General features: G+C 36.2%; 1 protein-coding gene across 6 annotated transcripts in view; it reads left to right on the top strand.

The window, feature by feature from the left end:
* Window positions 1–18,200, top strand: part of RELCH (RAB11 binding and LisH domain, coiled-coil and HEAT repeat containing) — a 125,149-nt gene that overhangs the window by 12,942 nt on the left and 94,007 nt on the right. For all 6 annotated transcript variants that reach the window (XR_005236981.2, XR_005236980.2, XM_008013881.3 and 3 more), the window contains exon 2: window positions 16,125–16,214. Coding sequence is in view for 4 of the 6 variants with exons in the window: in XM_008013881.3 (XP_008012072.1) it covers window positions 16,125–16,214 (90 nt within the window). In the remaining 2 variants the exon portion in view is untranslated. The remainder of the gene's footprint in view (window positions 1–16,124; window positions 16,215–18,200) is intronic.

Here is an 18,200-nt window from a genome sequence, read left to right as displayed (position 1 = left end):
TTACTGTAAAATGCAGATGGTAATGACTCCTTTAGCATGGGGTTGTTATGAAAGGTTATCTGTGTAAAGTATCTGGCACAGAATAAGTGGTCAAAAAGAATGTTAATAATAATTACTACTGTTGTCAGCATTAACAGTAATCATTCTCTTTACTAATAGCTTTTCATATGATAAAGTCATCCTGTATTATAGAAATTTTAAGTGAATAGCTTGTCAGTAAAGTTTTAGCATGTAAGTTTCTTCCCAAGTTTAAATCTTGACTTTGAAGTTCCCCTCTTTCTGAAACCTTGTGACAGAGAGAAAAAGACAATGGGCTGCGAACTGGGAGGCTTGAATTCTTCTTCTGGCTTGCTCACAGATTAATTTTTTTAACCTTTAAGATAAAGTAAACCAATTGTATTATTGTTATCCATGTATATGACTTAATTCCAATGATTTGTAAGCTTCCTTAAGACAAGGACAAAGTTTTACCGAAGTTTTATCTTTGTACTCCTCACTATAGCTTAGTAAATACTACATAAGTACATAACTTCAGTTCTCTCATCTGTTAAAGTGAAGGGATTGTACTATCTTAAAAATTCCTTTTAACTCTCAAATATTTTGGACATAGGGGTCAGTGAAAAATTAACCCCATCATTGGAGAAGAATTGAGGATCAGGAAAATATAAATGTGAGTGCTGCAGTTACTAAAAGTAAAAGGCTGTCCCCAACTTTTTTTTTTAAAGAAAAGATAGACCAAGATCCTGGTCTATCCAGAAATTAGCCTTTCTCTTCTGGTGTATCACGTGTATTGTAAAGTGTTTCACATCTTTCTTGTCTTTATCACCAAGGTTACTAGTATACCTAGGCCTTCCAGATAATTTCAGAAGTGACCTTGAGTGGGAGGAGGCAGAGTACCTTTGTGGTTTTACTCTGGCGTTTATAAATACAATGCCCACATAAAAGAAAGTTTTCATTAGTATTGAATGAATTTTACATTATTTCCAAAGTAGAAAATTTATAGTCTTATATTTTTTTAACTTTCATATTTTAGAAGTAGGCTTATAGGCTCTTTCTTTGACATACATCTCTGAGATCCCTCCTTAAGTGAATAACTTTTTTTTTCTTTTTTTCTTTCTTTTCTTGAGGCAGAGACATGCTCTGTTGCCCAGGCTGGAGTGCAGATCTCAGCTTACTGCAACCTCTGCCTCCCAGGTTCCAGCGATTCTCCTGCCTCAGCCTCCCAAGTAGCTGGGACTACAGGCGCGTGCCACCTCGCCCAGCTAATTTTTTGTATTTTTAGTAGAGACAGAGTTTCACTGTTTCAGCCAGGATGATCTCGATCTCCTGAACTCGTGATCCGCCCATCTCAGCCTCCCAAAGTGCTGGGATTACAGACATGAGCTACTGCGCCCGGCCTATGAATAACATTTTAAAATGTTTACACACAACCTCAGGTTTAAATAGAATTACTTTTAAAGTAAGTCTGTCATTAGCAGTATCTTTATATTTATTGAGTTTATAATTATATATTTCTTTCTCATGACAGATTTTTTTAAGCATGGTTCAATAAATCATCTTTACTGAAAGAATTGTAATATAAAGCGAATTGCTTGATTTTTTTCCATTTAATTGTGAATTGGATACTTTCATGATTTTTAAATTATAAAGTCCCCCATTGAAGTACATATTAAGTGTAACTATGGGGGAAAATGCCAAAAATAAAAACAAAAAGTTCAGATAATACAAAGAGAAATATGTAGTGAAAAATGTACATTCTGCTCCTCAGAGTCAGTTATTATTAATAATGGATTGTGCATGTTTATAAAAACATTAATGCAGATGTAAGCATATATAAACATAAATACTTAAACTTATATATCCATGTCCTTTAAAAAAATTATACTTTAATATTTTGCTATTCCTGTCAGTGACCTAGTACACAGTAGTTGTTCAATAAATATTTAAATTACCTAATACTCTTATTAGTCGACAGCTGGTCCATTTTCTGATGCATTTGGTTCTTAAAGTGCCATGTAATTTTCAAGGATCTGAGACTAAGTTTTTCAATTATAGTAAAAACCTATTTTTTCAGCAGTACTAAAATAGTAAATGTAAATATAAATAAAACTACTTTTGTATGTGATTTAAAAAATCCATCTGCACGACTGTGTATAATAGGTTTAGTTCTCATACTTGATAAAACTTATGAACAGGTTTTACCAGTTTACCAACTGTGATGAAAGTACCTGATTATTTGTTTCTGAGTTATAAAGTGGATTGTTAAGAAGTTACACAATAGGCATCCTGGTATTTGAAGAAATGCTCTGTAGTTAAAATACTTCATATTGAAATCTGGTAGATTCTTAATAAAAGAGGCTAATTTTTCCAAACTCTTCTTGTACATTAGGACATTTGGAACACAAAAGGCATTTGCTTCTCCTGGAAAAGAATTGTGGCTTAATCTAAAGCAGCACATTTACCTTGAAGCTTTAATATAACCTGTTATTCATCTTAAAATCCAAAGTCCATATAGGGTTAGAATTACTTCCTTCCATAAATAATTTTTCTTTCTGACAAGATGGAGTAGATTTTAATGAATTGAGAGATTTTCTTTTGTGACATCATATTTATTATATTAAAAGACATCAGAGCTTTTTTTTCTTGGAGAATATGAAGTTGTTGGCTTGGAACTATAAAAAATTAGAAAATATATTTTTCAATGGCCATAATAATGCCAAGTTGAAGATTAAAGTGTATGTTTGCTTTCCCCAAAGAGTCTCCCTGTTGAATAAATGAGTTTTTAAAAACCTTTAGAGAAATAATAATAGTATTATTGAAGAACAATGTCTCATGACCAAAGTAGCTCTAATCTAAGCTTGTATATATGATTTAAAATATTAGAAGGAAGATGAAAAAGACTTAGTAAACTAATAATAGATGGATATTTAATAAGAAATATTTATCTGAAATTAACAGCCAACACCATACCTAACATTCTATTAAAGTCAGGAATAAAACAGTGAAGCTTGATATCATAGCACCAGAATATTGGTTGATGAAAGTTCACCATTGGGTGTACATGTTTTCCTACGCAGGTTAGAGACTTCAGAGTAGCTAATAAGGCGCCACGACATGGGCCTAAGAAAAGAGAAGATAGTACTCAAGTGGAGTTTCTGCTTAGGGCAGCAATGGCCAGATCAATTAATATATCAGGCATATCTAGGTATTAAATGCAAGATCAAAAGACATGAATAGATAATTCACACATGAACCCCCAAAATAGATGGTCAATATATTTTTGAAAGAAAGTGACGGGACGTGGAGACTCACACCTGTAATATCAGCACTTTGGGAGGCCGAGGCGGGCAGATCACGAGGTCAAGAGATCAAGGCCATCCTGGCCAACATGGTGAAACCCCATCTCTACTAAAAATACAAAAAATTAGCTAGGCGTGGTGGCGGGCACCTGTAGCCCCAGCTATTCGGGAGGCTGAGGCAGGAGAATTGCTTGAACCTGGGAGGCGGAGGTTGCAGTGAGCCGAGATTGCGCCACTGCACTCCAGCCTGGTGACAGAGTGAGACTCTGTCTCATTAAAACAAAACAAAAAAAAAGAATGTCCGAGTTCACTAGAAATCAAAGAGATACATAAACAAAATATAATTTTATAGTATGTTAAATTGGTGAAGATTAAAAATAATAATACTGAACTTTGACAAATGCTATTACATACTATTGGTGGAATTCAAATTGCTATGTACACTTATTTTGGAAAGCAGTATGTATCAATAGCCTTAATAATATTGTAATTTCTCGTTATATAAGCTTCATTTGTAAAAAGCGATGCATATGTGATCCCAGCACTTCGGGAAGCCAAGGCAGGAGGACTGCTTGAGGCCAGGAATTTGACACCAGCCTGGGCAACATAATGAGACCCATCTCTACAAAAAATTTAAAAAGTCAGTCAGCAGTGGTGGCACATCTCTAGTCCTAGCTACTTGGAAGGCTGAGGTGGGAGGATCACATGAGCCCAGGAGTTTTGGGTTACAGTGAGCTATGATCATGCCACTGCACTCCAGCCTCAGTGACAGAGTAAGAGCCTGTCTCAAAAAAAAAAAAAAAAAAAAAAAAAAACAAGATATAAAATTGTATATATAAATTTATTCTATTTTTTACACAAATATCTTTACATACTTATATATGGGGGAAAGTTCAAAAAAGAATATTTAGAAATTCAGGGAAAAAAATTGATGATATACTGCCCTTATCCCCAGTATTAGTGGTGTTAGGATGATTTATCTAGTCTTCTATGTACTTTTATTTTATAATTATTTATAATACTTTTTTTAATAATTGGAAGGAATAATCATTTATAGTGTAATAAAAATATTGGAGAAAAGTAGTTAGATTAATTTTGTTTTAAAGAACTGGAAATTTTAGGTATTGCATAGTAATCCAGGAACTTCATTTTATTTTATTTATTTATGCATTTATTTTTTGAGACACAGTCTCCCTCTGTCACCCAGGCTGGAGTGCCGTGTCTCACTCATGACTCATTACAGCCTCACTCTTCTCAGCTCAAGCAGTCCTCCCACCTCAGCCTCCTAGTGGGGTCTACAGGAATGTGCCACCATGCCCAACTAATTTTTCGATTTTTTGTAGAGACAATGTCTCACTACGTTTCCCAGGCTGGTCTCAAACCCCTCAAACAGTCCCCTACCTCAGCCTCCCAAAGTGCTCGGATTATAGGCATGAGCCACCACTCTCAGCCCTCCATTTTATAATATGTCATATTAGTTATTTACCAAGGCAGATATACTTATAACTCAATGGTTTATTCCAGTTTGCATTGTATATTTTTTTTTTTATATACTTTAAGTTGTAGGGTACATGTACATAACGTGCAGGTTTGTTACATATGTATACTTGTGCCATGTTGGTGTGCTGCACCCATCAACTCGTCATTTACATCAGGTATAACTCCCAATGCAATCCCTCCCCCCTCCCCCCTCCCCATGATAGGCCCCGGTGTGTGATGTTCCCCTTCCCGAGTCCAAGTGATCTCATTGTTCAGTTCCCACCTATGAGTGAGAACATGCGGCGTTTGGTTTTCTGTTCTTGTGATAGTTTGCTAAGAATGATGGTTTCCAGCTGCATCCATGTCCCTACAAAGGACACAAACTCATCCTTTTTTATGGCTGCATAGTATTCCATGGTGTATATGTGCCACATTTTCTTAATCCAGTCTGTCACTGATAGACATTTGGGTTGATTCCAAGTCTTTGCTATTGTGAATAGTGCTGCAATAAACATACGTGTGCATGTGTCTTTATAGCAGCATAATTTATAATCCTTTGGGTATATACCCAGTAATGGGATGGCTGGGTCATATGGTACATCTAGCTCTAGATCCTTGAGGAATCGCCATACTGTTTTCCATAATGGTTGAACTAGTTTACAATCCCACCAACAGTGTAAAAGTGTTCCTATTTCTCCACATCCTCTCCAGCACCTGTTGTTTCCTGACTTTTTAATGATCGCCATTCTAACTGGTGTGAGATGGTATCTCATTGTGGTTTTGATTTGCATTTCTCTGATGGCCAGTGATGATGAGCATTTTTTCATGTGTCTGTTGGCTGTATGAATGTCTTCTTTTGAGAACTGTCTGTTCATATCCTTTGCCCACTTTTTGATGGGGTTGTTTGTTTTTTTCTTGTAAATTTGTTAGAGTTCTTTGTAGGTTCTGGATATTAGCCCTTGCATTGTATATTTTCGGTTATTTGAAAGTTCTATTAGTAAAAAGCCTTATAAAGTTTATCCACAATATTTTGAAATTTGTTTCCTTTCTTTTAGTGATTCATAGTCTAGCTTTGGTTCAATTTCAAACAGAGAGAGAAAAACACAAATTTTTTGTTTGTTTATTTACGACAATAAGAATAGCTGTTTTCCAGGATTGAACCTTGATTATTAATGGATCCTGATCAGTATTAGCTCATTTTACCCCCATACATCCATGTTTTATTTCTTTAACTTTTTATTATGAAAAGTTCAAAGCATACAGACAAGTTGAAAGAATTTTATACCTGTACATCCACCACCTAATTCCAGTTAACCATACTTGGTTTATCTCTTATCAATACATCTTTTCAGCCATTTCTCCATCAACAGTCCATCTTATTTTTCATGAATTTCAAATGAAGTTGCACATATCAGTACACTTAATGCTTTAGCGTGCATATCATTAATTACAGCTCAATATTTTAAAATTGTGGAGGTTATAAATCTTAAGTGTACCATTTGATAAGTTTGAACAAAGGATGCACCTGTAGTAACCCAAACTCCTATTATATATACAATATTACCATCACCCTGGAAAGTTCCCTCAAGGCCCTTTCCAGTCAGTTCCTACCCCTTCTAGCCCTTTACCACAAGAACTACTATTAATTTTTTCCTACCATAAATTACTATTGCCTGTTCTAAAAACTTCGTATAAATGAAATATTGTAGGTACTCCTGTAAGGCTTCTTTCAGCATAAAGCATTTGAGATTCACTCATATTATTGCATATGTCAGTTTTTTACTTTATTTTTAAATTGCTGAATAGTAGTCCTGAGTTCAGCACATTTTTAATATTAACTTTTTGAGATGCCTGTGGTTACTGTATTTGGTATTTCTTAGCTTGTGCTGAAAGAAACTATGTTATAATGAGGAGTACTGTAATATTTGGCTTTCTGTCATTATTTTTGTTTATGTTGTCTTAAAACTTAAATTGGACTGGGTGTGGTGGTTCTCGCCTATAATCCCAGCACTTTGGGAGGCCAAGGCAGGAGGATTGCTCAAACCCAGGAGTTTGAGACCAGCCAGGGCAACATGGCGAGACCCTGTCTCTATAAATTTTTTAAAAAAATTAGTCAGGCCTGGCTGCTCATTGTCCTAGCTAACTGGGAGGCTGAGGTGGGAGGATCACGTGAGCCCAGGAAGTCGAGGCTGCAGTAAGCCATGATTTTATCACTGCACTCCAGCCTGGGCAACAGAGCAAGACCCTATCTCCAAAACAAACAAACAAAAACTTAAGTTGATAGATAGCAAGCTTTTTGTTTGTTTGTTTGTTTGTTTTTTGAGACAGAGACTCATTCTCCCAGGCTGGAGGGCAGTGGCACAATCTCAGGTCACTGCAACCTCTGCCTCCAGAGTAACTGGGATTGTAGGTACCTGCTACCATATCCGGCTAGTTTTTGTGTTTTTAGTAGAGATGGGGTTTCACCATGTTGGCCAGACTGGTAAAGGACAGCCTGCAAGCTATTACTTATCATGTATAATTAAACTGCAGGGAAATTAAATGTTTCTCCAGACCCAAACAGTGTTTAAGAAGAACGACATATGTAGAATTTCATTTAGTTCTCTTAATAGGGATTTAAAGGGAAGTGGTACATTGATAATGATAATGACATAGCCCTATTTGAAGATTCAACCATCTTGATTATTGTGATGTACTGTTTTAAAAGGTGACAGGAGAGCCCAAGGGAGAGTCCAAATCTGTATTCCTATAACTTCCATTCATTTGTCGAGATTGTGCTTTCTAAACACAAATAATCCATTCCCTTAGATCAATATGTATACTTTAAGTACTGTGCAAGTAACATGATTTAACAAAGGTTTGACAATAGCCTCTTATTTGTCCCTTTTTAAACATTAGCTGGATTTAAAAAAAAAAAAAAGTTCTTTGTGTGTAAAATTTAATAGAGAAGCTGTTAAAATGTCTTTCCTACTACTTTACAACCTACCTAGCCTCAGCTGTCATGACTTGCCTGCCACCTCCCCCCAACCACTCCCCAGCTCTGCAGCTTCTGTGCATTGTAAGTGCTATTCATACACAACTTGTCCACACTTTGAAAACTCAATACACTTGTTTGTTCTTTCCTTCTGCCTTTACTTTTTTGTAGAGACAGGGTCTTGCTATGTTGCCCACCAGGCTGGTCTTGAACTCGTGGGTTCAAGTGATCCTCCCACTTCAGCCTCATTTAAAGTGTACAATTCATTGGTTTTTAGTATATTTCCATTCATGTTTAGTATATTTACAGAATTGTACAACCATTACCTAATTTACTTTTGCAGCCTGTTCATAATCCCCAAAACAAATCTCTTATCCATTGGCATACACTCCATTTTTCCCCTCAACCTCCAATCACTAATCTGTGTCTATAGAGATAGACTTTCTATCACTATATATTTGCCTATTCTGTGCAATTTATATAGATAGAAATCATACAATATGTGGTTCTTTTGTAACTGTCTTCTGTCAGCGTAATGTTTTCAGAGTTCATCCATTGTTGTAGCATGTTTCAATAGTTCCATCCTTTTTATCGCTGAATAACGTTCTGTTGTACGGATATATAACACATTTTATTTCTTCATTTATCAATGGACAGATATTTAGTTGTTTCCACTTTGTTTGCCATTGTGAATAATGCTGCTATGAATAATTATGTACAAGATTTTGTGTGGACATATATTGTCCTTTCTCTTTAGGTAGAAGTAGACTTACTGTCCTATGATAGATAACTCTGTAGCCTTTTAAGAAACTGCTAAACTGTTTTCCAAAATGTCCATACCATTCCCACCAGGTAGATATAAGGATTCCAATTTCTCCACATTGTCACCAACACTATTGTCTTGTCTTTTTATTAAAGTGAAAAATAATTCATATACTATCAATTCTCCGTTTTAAAGTGTACAATTTGGTGGTTCTCTGTGCATTTACAAAACTGTACAACTATCACTACTCTAATTCCAGAACATTTTTATCACCCCCAAAAAAACCCTTTACCTATTAGCAGTCACTACCCATTCTCCTATGATGCCAGCTAAAATCAACTTTGTGTTTCTATGGATTTGCCAACTTTGGACATTTTATATGAATGATCATACAGTATATAGCCATGTAGCCTTACGTGTCTGGCTTATTTTATTTAGTATGATGTTTTCAAGGAGGAACTACCAAACTTCCAAAGCAGCTGTACCACTTTACATTAAGACGAGTGATGTATGAGGGTTTCAATTTCTCCACATCTTCTGCAACTTACCATCTCTTTTATTATAACCATCTAGTTGATTTGAAATGTACCTCATTGTGGTTTAATTTTCATTTCCCTAATGAATATCATTTCCCTTTTGAGCATCTCTCCTTCATTCATTGGCCATTTCTACATCTTCTTTAGAGAACCCTTTGTCCATTTTTAAATTGTGCTGTCTTTTTAATTGAGTTATAAGAATTCTTTATATCGTGTAGATATGGCCCTTAACAGATACTTGATTTGCACATATTTCTTCCATTGTGTAGATTGTGTTTTCACTTTCTTCATGGTGACTTTTAAAGCAAAAAAAAAAAAAAAAAAAAAAAAATTCTGATGAAATCTAGTTTATCAATTCATTCCTTTAATTAGTTTCCTATGGCTACTTTAAAAAGTTAACAAAAACATTGCAGCTCAAAAGAACACAAATTTATTACCTCATGGTTCTTTTTTTTTTTTTTCTAATTTTTATTTTAGTTTTGGGGGTACATGCGCAGGTTTGTTATACAGGTAAAGTCGTGTCACGGGGATTTGTTCTACAGATTAATTTGTCACTCAGGTACTAAGCCTAGTATCCAGTAGTTATTTTTTCTGCTCCTCTCCCTCCTTCCACCCTCTACCTTCAAGTTGGCCCCAGTGTCTGTTGTTCCCTTCTTTGTGTCCATGTGTTCTCTTCATTTAGCTCCCACTTATAAATGAGAACATGTGGTATTTGGTTTTCTGTTCCTACCTTAGTTTGCTAAGGATAATGGCCTCCAGCTGTTCCCACAGAAGACATGATCTTGTTCTTTTTTATGGCAGCATAGTATAAATCTCACAGTGGGTCTTACATTGAGCGAATGGTCTAAAATCAAGGTATTGGCAGTTCTGGAGATTTTAGGCTCTAGGGAAAGCCTTTTCCAGGTCCTGGAGGATGCCAGAATTCCTTGGCTCATGGTCCTCCTCCACTTTTAAAGATCTTTGTGATTACATTAGGTCCATCTGAATAACCCAGGATAATGTCTCTAGTTTAAGGTCAGCTGATAAGCAATGTTAATAACATCTGCAACCTCACTTCAACTTTGCCATGTAAAGTAACATATTCACACATTCTAAGGATTAGGATGTGGACATCTGGGAGGAGCCATTTTTCTGCTTACCACATTGCTTATGCTTTGTGTTATGTCTAAGAAATTATTGCCTAACCCAAGGCCATGAAGATTTGCTTCTGCATTTCCTAATAAAAGTTTTGCAGTTTTCACTGTTACGTTGGATCTATGATCCATTTTCGCTTGTGATGTGAAGTAGTGGTCCAGTTTCCTTGTTTTTACATGTAGATATACGGTTGTCCCAACACAATTTGTTGAAAAAACTTCTTTTCTCCAGTGAAGTGTCTTGGTACTATTGTCAAAAACCACTTGACCATAAATGTAAGGGCTTATTTCTGGACTCTCAATTCTATTGCATTGTTCTATATCTGTATGCCAGAACTGTGCTGCCTTGATTACTCTTAAGTTTGAAATCAGGAAGCATCCGTCCTCCCTCTTTATTCCTTTTCAAGATTGTTCGGCTATTCTGAGACTTTTTTGTTTCCATGTGAGTTTTAGCATCAAGTTCTCAATTTCTGCAAAAAAAAAAAAAAAAAAAAAAAAAAGCCAACTGGAATTTTGATAGGAATTGCATTGAATCCGAAGATTAATTGTGGAATATTGCTATCCTGATATGGATCTTCTGATCTGTAAGCCTGGTCTGTCTTTCTGTTGATTTAGATCATCTTTAATTTCCTTGGATAGTGTTTTGTAGTTTTTACTGTGTAAGTTTTGCATGTTTTTGTTAAATGTATTCTTTTTTTTTTATTTTATTTATTTTTTATTATTATACTTTGAGTTCTAGGGTACATGTGCATAACGTGCAGGTTTGTTACATATGTATACTTGTGCCATGTTGGTATGCTGCACCCATCAACTCGTCAGCACCCATCAACTCGTCATTTACATCAGGTATAACTCCCAGTGCAGTCCCTCCCCCCTCCCCCCTCCCCATGATAGGCCCCAGTGTGTGATGTTCCCCTTCCCGAGTCCAAGTGATCTCATTGTTCAGTTCCCACCTATGAGTGAGAACATGCAGTATTTGGTTTTCTGTTCTTGTGATAGTTTGCTAAGAATGATGGTTTCCAGCTGCATCCATGTGTCTACAAAGGACACAAACTCATCCTTTTTTATGGCTGCATAGTATTCCATGGTGTATATGTGCCACATTTTCTTAATCCAGTCTGTCACTGGTGGACATTTGGGTTGATTCCAAGTCTTTGCTATTGTGAATAGTGCCGCAATAAACATACGTGTGCATGTGTCTTTAGAGCAGCATGATTTATAATCCTTTGGGTATATACCCAGTAATGGGATGGCTGGGTCATATGGTACATCTAGCTCTAGATCCTTGAGGAATCGCCATACTGTTTTCCATAATGGTTGAACTAGTTTACAATCCCACCAACAGTGTAAAAGTGTTCCTATTTCTCCACATCCTCTCCAGCACCTGTTGTTTCCTGACTTTTTAATGATCGCCATTCTAACTGGTGTGAGATGGTATCTCATTGTGGTTTTGATTTGCATTTCTCTGATGGCCAGTGATGATGAGCATTTTTTCATGTGTCTGTTGGCTGTATGAATGTCTTCTTTTGAGAAATGTCTGTTCATATCCTTTGCCCACTTTTGGATGGGGTTGTTTGTTTTTTTCTTGTAAATTTGTTGGAGTTCTTTGTAGGTTCTGGATATTAGCCCTTTGTCAGATGAGTAGATTGCAAAAATGTTCTCCCATTCTGTAGGTTGCCTGTTCACTCTGATGGTAGTTTCTTTTGCTGTGCAGAAGCTCTTTAGTTTAATGAGATCCCATTTGTCAATTTTGTCTTTTGCTGCCGTTGCTTTTGGTGTTTTAGACATGAAGTCTTTGCCCATGCCTATGTCCTGAATGGTACTACCTAGGTTTTCCTCTAGGATTTTTATGGTATTAGGTCTAACATTTAAGTCTCTAATCCATCTTGAATTAATTTTCGTATAAGGAGTAAGGAAAGGATCCAGTTTCAGCTTTCTACTTATGGCTAGCCAATTTTCCCAGCACCATTTATTAAATAGGGAATCCTTTCCCCATTTCTTGTTTCTCTCAGGTTTGTCAAAGATCAGATGACTGTAGATGTGTGGTATTATTTCTGAGGACTCTGTTCTGTTCCATTGGTCTATATCTCTGTTTTGGTACCAGTACCATGCTGTTTTGGTTACTGTAGCCTTGTAGTATAGTTTGAAGTCAGGTAGCGTGATGCCTCCATCTTTGTTCTTTTGACTTAGGATTGTCTTGGAGATACGGGCTCTTTTTTGGTTCCATATGAACTTTAAAGCAGTTTTTTCCAATTCTGTGAAGAAACTCATTGGTAGCTTGATGGGGATGGCATTGAATCTATAAATAACCTTGGGCAGTATGGCCATTTTCACGATATTGATTCTTCCTATCCATGAGCATGGTATGTTCTTCCATTTGTGTCCTCTTTTATTTCACTGAGCAGTGGTTTGTAGTTCTCCTTGAAGAGGTCCTTTACATCCCTTGTAAGTTGGATTCCTAGGTATTTTATTCTCTTTGAAGCAATTGTGAATGGAAGTTCATTCATGATTTGGCTCTCTGTTTGACTGTCACTGGTGTATAAGAATGCTTGTGATTTTTGCACATTAATTTTGTATCCTGAGACTTTGCTGAAGTTGCTTATCAGCTTAAGGAGATTTTGGGCTGAGACAATGGGGTTTTCTAAATATACAATCATGTCATCTGCAAACAGGGACAATTTGACTTCTTCTTTTCCTAACTGAATACCCTTGATTTCTTTCTCTTGCCTGATTGCCCTAGCCAGAACTTCCAACACTGTGTTGAATAGGAGTGGTGAGAGAGGGCATCCCTGTCTTGTGCCAGTTTTCAAAGGGAATTTTTCCAGTTTTTGCCCATTCAGTATGATATTGGCTGTGGGTTTGTCATAAATAGCTCTTATTATTTTGAGGTACGTTCCATCAATACCGAATTTATTGAGCGTTTTTAGCATGAAGGGCTGTTGAATTTTGTCAAAAGCCTTTTCTGCATCTATTGAGATAATCATGTGGTTCTTGTCTTTGGTTCTGTTTATATGCTGGATTATGTTTATTGATTTGTGAATGTTGAACCAGCCTTGCATCCCAGGGATGAAGCCCACTTGATCATGGTGGATAAGCTTTTTGATGTGTTGCTGAATCCGGTTTGCCAGTATTTTATTGAGGATTTTTGCATCGATGTTCATCAGGGATATTGGTCTAAAATTCTCTTTTTTTGTTGTGTCTCTGCCAGGCTTTGGTATCAGGATGATGTTGGCCTCATAAAATGAGTTAGGGAGGATTCCCTCTTTTTCTATTGTTTGGAATAGTTTCAGAAGGAATGGTACCAGCTCCTCCTTGTACCTCTGGTAGAATTCAGCTGTGAATCCATCTGGTCCTGGACTTTTTTTGGTTGGTAGGCTATTAATTATTGCCTCAATTTCAGAGCCTGCTATTGGTCTATTCAGGGATTCAACTTCTTCCTGGTTTAGTCTTGGAAGAGTGTAAGTGTCCAGGAAATTATCCACTTCTTCTAGATTTTCCAGTTTATTTGCATAGAGGTGTTTATAGTATTCTCTGATGGTAGTTTGTATTTCTGTGGGGTCGGTGGTGATATCCCCTTTATCATTTTTTATTGCATCAATTTGATTCTTCTCTCTTTTCTTCTTTATTAGTCTTGCTAGCGGCCTGTCAATTTTGTTGATCTTTTCAAAAAACTAACTCCTGGATTCATTGATTTTTTGGAGGGTTTTTTGTGTTTTATATCCTTCAGTTCTGCTCCGATCTTAGTTATTTCTTGCCTTCTGCTAGCTTTCGAATGTGTTTGCTCTTGCTTCTCTAGTTCTTTTAGCTGCGATGTTAGAGTGTCAATTTTAGATCTTTCCTGCTTTCTCTTGTGGGCATTTAGTGCTATAAATTTCCCTCTACACACTGCTTTAAATGTGTCCCAGAGATTCTGGTATGTTGTATCTTTGTTCTCATTGGTTTCAAAGAACATCTTTATTTCTGCCTTCATTTCGTTATGTACCCAGTAGTCATTCAGGAGCAGGTTGTTCAGTTTCCGTGTAGTTGAGCGGTTTTGATTGAGTTTCTTAGTCCTGAGTTCTAGTTTGATTGCACTGTGGTCTGAGAGACAGTTTGTTATAATTTCTGTTCTTTTACATTTGCTGAGGAGTGCTTTACTTCCAATTATGTGGTCAATTTTGGAGTAAGTGCGATGTGGTGCTGAGAAGAATGTATATTCTGTTGATTTGGGGTGGAGAGTTCTATAGATGTCTATTAGGTCTACTTGCTGCAGAGATGAGTTCAATTCCTGAATATCCTTGTTAACTTTCTGTCTCGTTGATCTGTCTAATGTTGACAGTGGAGTGTTGAAGTCTCCCATTATTATTGTATGGGAGTCTAAGTCTCTTTGTAAGTCTCTAAGGACTTGCTTTATGAATCTGGGTGCTCCTGTATTGGGTGCATATATATTTAGGATAGTTAGCTCTTCCTGTTGAATTGATCCCTTTACCATTATGTAATGGCCCTCTTTGTCTCTTTTGATCTTTGATGGTTTAAAATCTGTTTTATCAGAGACTAGTATTGCTACCCCTGCTTTTTTTTGTTCTCCATTTGCTTGGTAAATCTTCCTCCATCCCTTTATTTTGAGCCTATGTATGTCTCTGCTGTTAAATGTATTCTTAAGTTTTTTTTGATGTGTTTGGAAATGAAACTTGTCTTCGTTTTAATTTTGGATTGTCATTGCTAATGTATAAAAATCTGACTGATTTTTGTGCATTGGTCCCATGTTCTGAAACTTTGAAAAACTCATTTGTTAGGTCTAATTGTTTTTTAGTGGATTCCTGAGAGTTTCTTAGATATAACATCATGTCATCTGTGAATAGTAATAGTTTTGCTTGTTCTTTTCCAAACTGGATGTTTTTGGTTTCATGGTTTTTTATGAGGAATAAGCAGTCATTCAAATCATTGTTTCCCTCTGTGAGAACATTGTTTTTCTCTGTCCGCTTTTAATATTTTTCTAAATTTTTGGTTTTTTGCAATTTGATTAATAGGTGCCTAAGTTTCTCTTCTCTTTATTTATCCTCCTTGATGTTCCCTGACCTTGGACCTGTACCTGTCCCATCTCTTGCCTCATTGGTTGTGGACTCCAATTCTGCATATGTAAGACCTTTGTTATTGTTCCACTTGTCCCTGTCAATTTTCTTTTCAATCTTTTTTGTCTGTATTCTGCAGATTGAATACTTTCCATTAATCCATCTTTGAGATTTCTGACCCTTTCCTCTCTCATCTCCATTCTGTGATTAGGCTATACTAGGCATTTTAAATTTCAGATGCTTGTATTTCAGTTCTAGAATTTCTATTAGCATTTTTTACATTCCATAGTTTTTGCTAAGATATTAACTCCTTTCATTTATTGTATACATATATTCCTTTACTTCACATGGCATAGTTATACTAGTTATTATAAAATGTTAGTCTACTGATTTTACCATTATCTCCTGGTATCATCTAGGAGTTGGTCCCTGTTGATTGTTTTATTTCTTGGAGTGGATCACATTTTACTGGTTTTTGTGTATCAAGTAATTTTTGACTGTGCGATGGATGACGTGTGTGTTAGGCTGTGAAGACTGGATTCTATTCTTTCAGTAGGCACTTGTTCAATCTGTAAACTTTTAGGTGGCAGCTCAAATTTCTGTTTTGTTTGTTTGTTTTGTCCTTAGCTGGGCTGCTTGCAATATTGCCTGTGTGTGCATTGTTTGGCAGTTGGCCAGAGATTTGGGCAGGGAAACTTGGTTATTTTAAAGTTGATTGCTGTTAGCATTTTTACTTTGTTTTGTTGTTGTTGTTTTAAAAGAATTCCTAGATCTTAGAATTACTGGTTTATTAACTAGAAATAATTATAAGTATTTGAATTCCTGTTCCTTATTTTAACAATTAAATTAAAATGCACATTTAATTTTTTTATATTTCTCTTTATTATAGATCGAGCTGGGAGCATTAGTACCCTTGATTCTTTAGACTTTGCAAGATATTCAGATGATGGTAACAGGGAAACAGATGAAAAAGTGGCAGGTGAGTAAAATTGTAAGGACAGATTTGGATTCTTTGACATTCCAGAAATAATGAAATGGCTTGAGGAATTTTTTTTCCTTCTACAATTTGGTACGTGACTATAACATATACAGTTATTATACAAAGTTATGTTACTAATTACTAATTTACTGCAAGTTTAGGGGTTCTCCAACTTTTTCTTCTTCTGGTACTGAGTTTCTGGTTATGTATCCCTGTAATTTGATAAGTTATACTTGGAGCCAGCAGTTTACAACCACACAGTTGTAAAACTCATGTATGACAGGTCCAAGACAAAGCTGGACCTTAGCCTCATTCCTTTGATCCTCCAAACCAGGGCTGATAGTCACATATGTGTACCAACACAACTCTATTGATTATTAAAAATTGGTTTTGAGCCAGGCATGGTGGTTTGCACCTGTAATCCCAGCTATTTGTTATTTGGGAAGCTGAGGTAGGAGGATTGCTTTAGGCCAGGAATTTGAGACCAGCTTGGACAACATAATGACACCTAATCTCTTAAATTAAAAAAAAAAAAAAAGGTTGAAATACTTCTGTGCTTGTTGCTAAAACTTTGCCTTGAGTTCCCTGAGTGTTCCCCAGCTGTCACAGCATGTCTTCAGAAACTTCTGACTGTGCTATGATCCAGTAAAAGAGGGTTAATGACTGATACAGTGAGGGCTTCCAGGACACTGCCCATCCCAATAAGAAGGACAACATCCTTTTTAATTGCTTGGTTGCTCATTTCAATTGTCCTCCCTGCCCATCCCCCCATCCTCTCTCCCATACCAGTCTTGCCTTCCAGGCACCACCACTGAATCTTTAGGAACTTCAGTGGATCAGTTTGTACCCTGTGTTCTGCCTACACCAGATAAGCCCTGTTGGAATTTGCTAGGGGTCCACTTTGGAATTCACTCTGTAGCAGCCTTGGCTCCTTGGGTGTAAATATCTGCTACCTTTCTGGTGCCTCAAGTCTGTGTCTGTCTGCCATTGAAGTCATTCTTGAGTGCCTTGCAGGAATTGTAGTTTTCATAAGACTTAGGCTTTGAGAGAGATGGGGAAAGCAGACAGATATCAGTTGGGTATTTTGAGCTCTATCAAAATGGTAGGTACTTCTGGAACAAAAGGGATGCCGCATGGGACACACAGGGCCTGTGAAAGAAATATGGGGTCGGGGAATACCTATAACGTGATTTCTCTCTTGACCAACTCTGTTGAATATTTCTTCCATTTACTGAGACGAGTTTTTTTAAAATATACCAAATGCTTAACCCTTGTGGTCATTATGAATAAAAATGAGTGCTGATTCTTATATAACATTTGTTCCATTCTAAACACTGTTCTAAATTTATATTAACTCACTGAGTTATAGAATTGTTATCTTGTTCCTGTCCCCAGGATATTGAGGCTCTGAGAGAAATTATGTAAGACTCAGTAGCAGAGCTAGGATTCAAATCTACATAGCCCAGGAACAGTCTACGATTGACTATTATTTGCTACCTCTTGGTATAAAAGATTAGGTTTGGTCTAATTAAAAATGTCATTCCAATAAATGATTTTCATTCCTTGCTCAAGACTAGAGATATTGAATATTTTAAAATATCAGACAGTGTTATATGAGTTAGAAAAAAAAGTAATTGTTTTTCTGAGAGAGGATTCAGCAATATAAATAATAGCAGAATATCCATGTAATGGGGAAGTCACTAGAATAGTTTAATGTGGCTCTCCATGTCAAATCATGGTTGAGTTATGAGCATCATTTATTAACAACTGTATCAAAATGGCAAATCACATTGATAATATCTAAAAATTAACAATTCAAATTTTAGGATGAATTTATCCTAATTATATCACTCATTAAATAGCACTTGTTATATGTATTAGCTATTTATATTATAAAATATATGGTATTTTAGTTTATTTAGAGACCATATGTAGTTTTGTATAGTTTTATTGTACAAATTTTTACATATTAAAAAATAACTCCTA

This window comes from Chlorocebus sabaeus, chromosome 18 (genome assembly GCF_047675955.1).
Source record: "Chlorocebus sabaeus isolate Y175 chromosome 18, mChlSab1.0.hap1, whole genome shotgun sequence".
In the NCBI taxonomy this organism is placed as follows: domain Eukaryota; kingdom Metazoa; phylum Chordata; class Mammalia; order Primates; family Cercopithecidae; genus Chlorocebus; species Chlorocebus sabaeus.
This window is presented reverse-complemented; position numbering and strand designations above follow the sequence as displayed.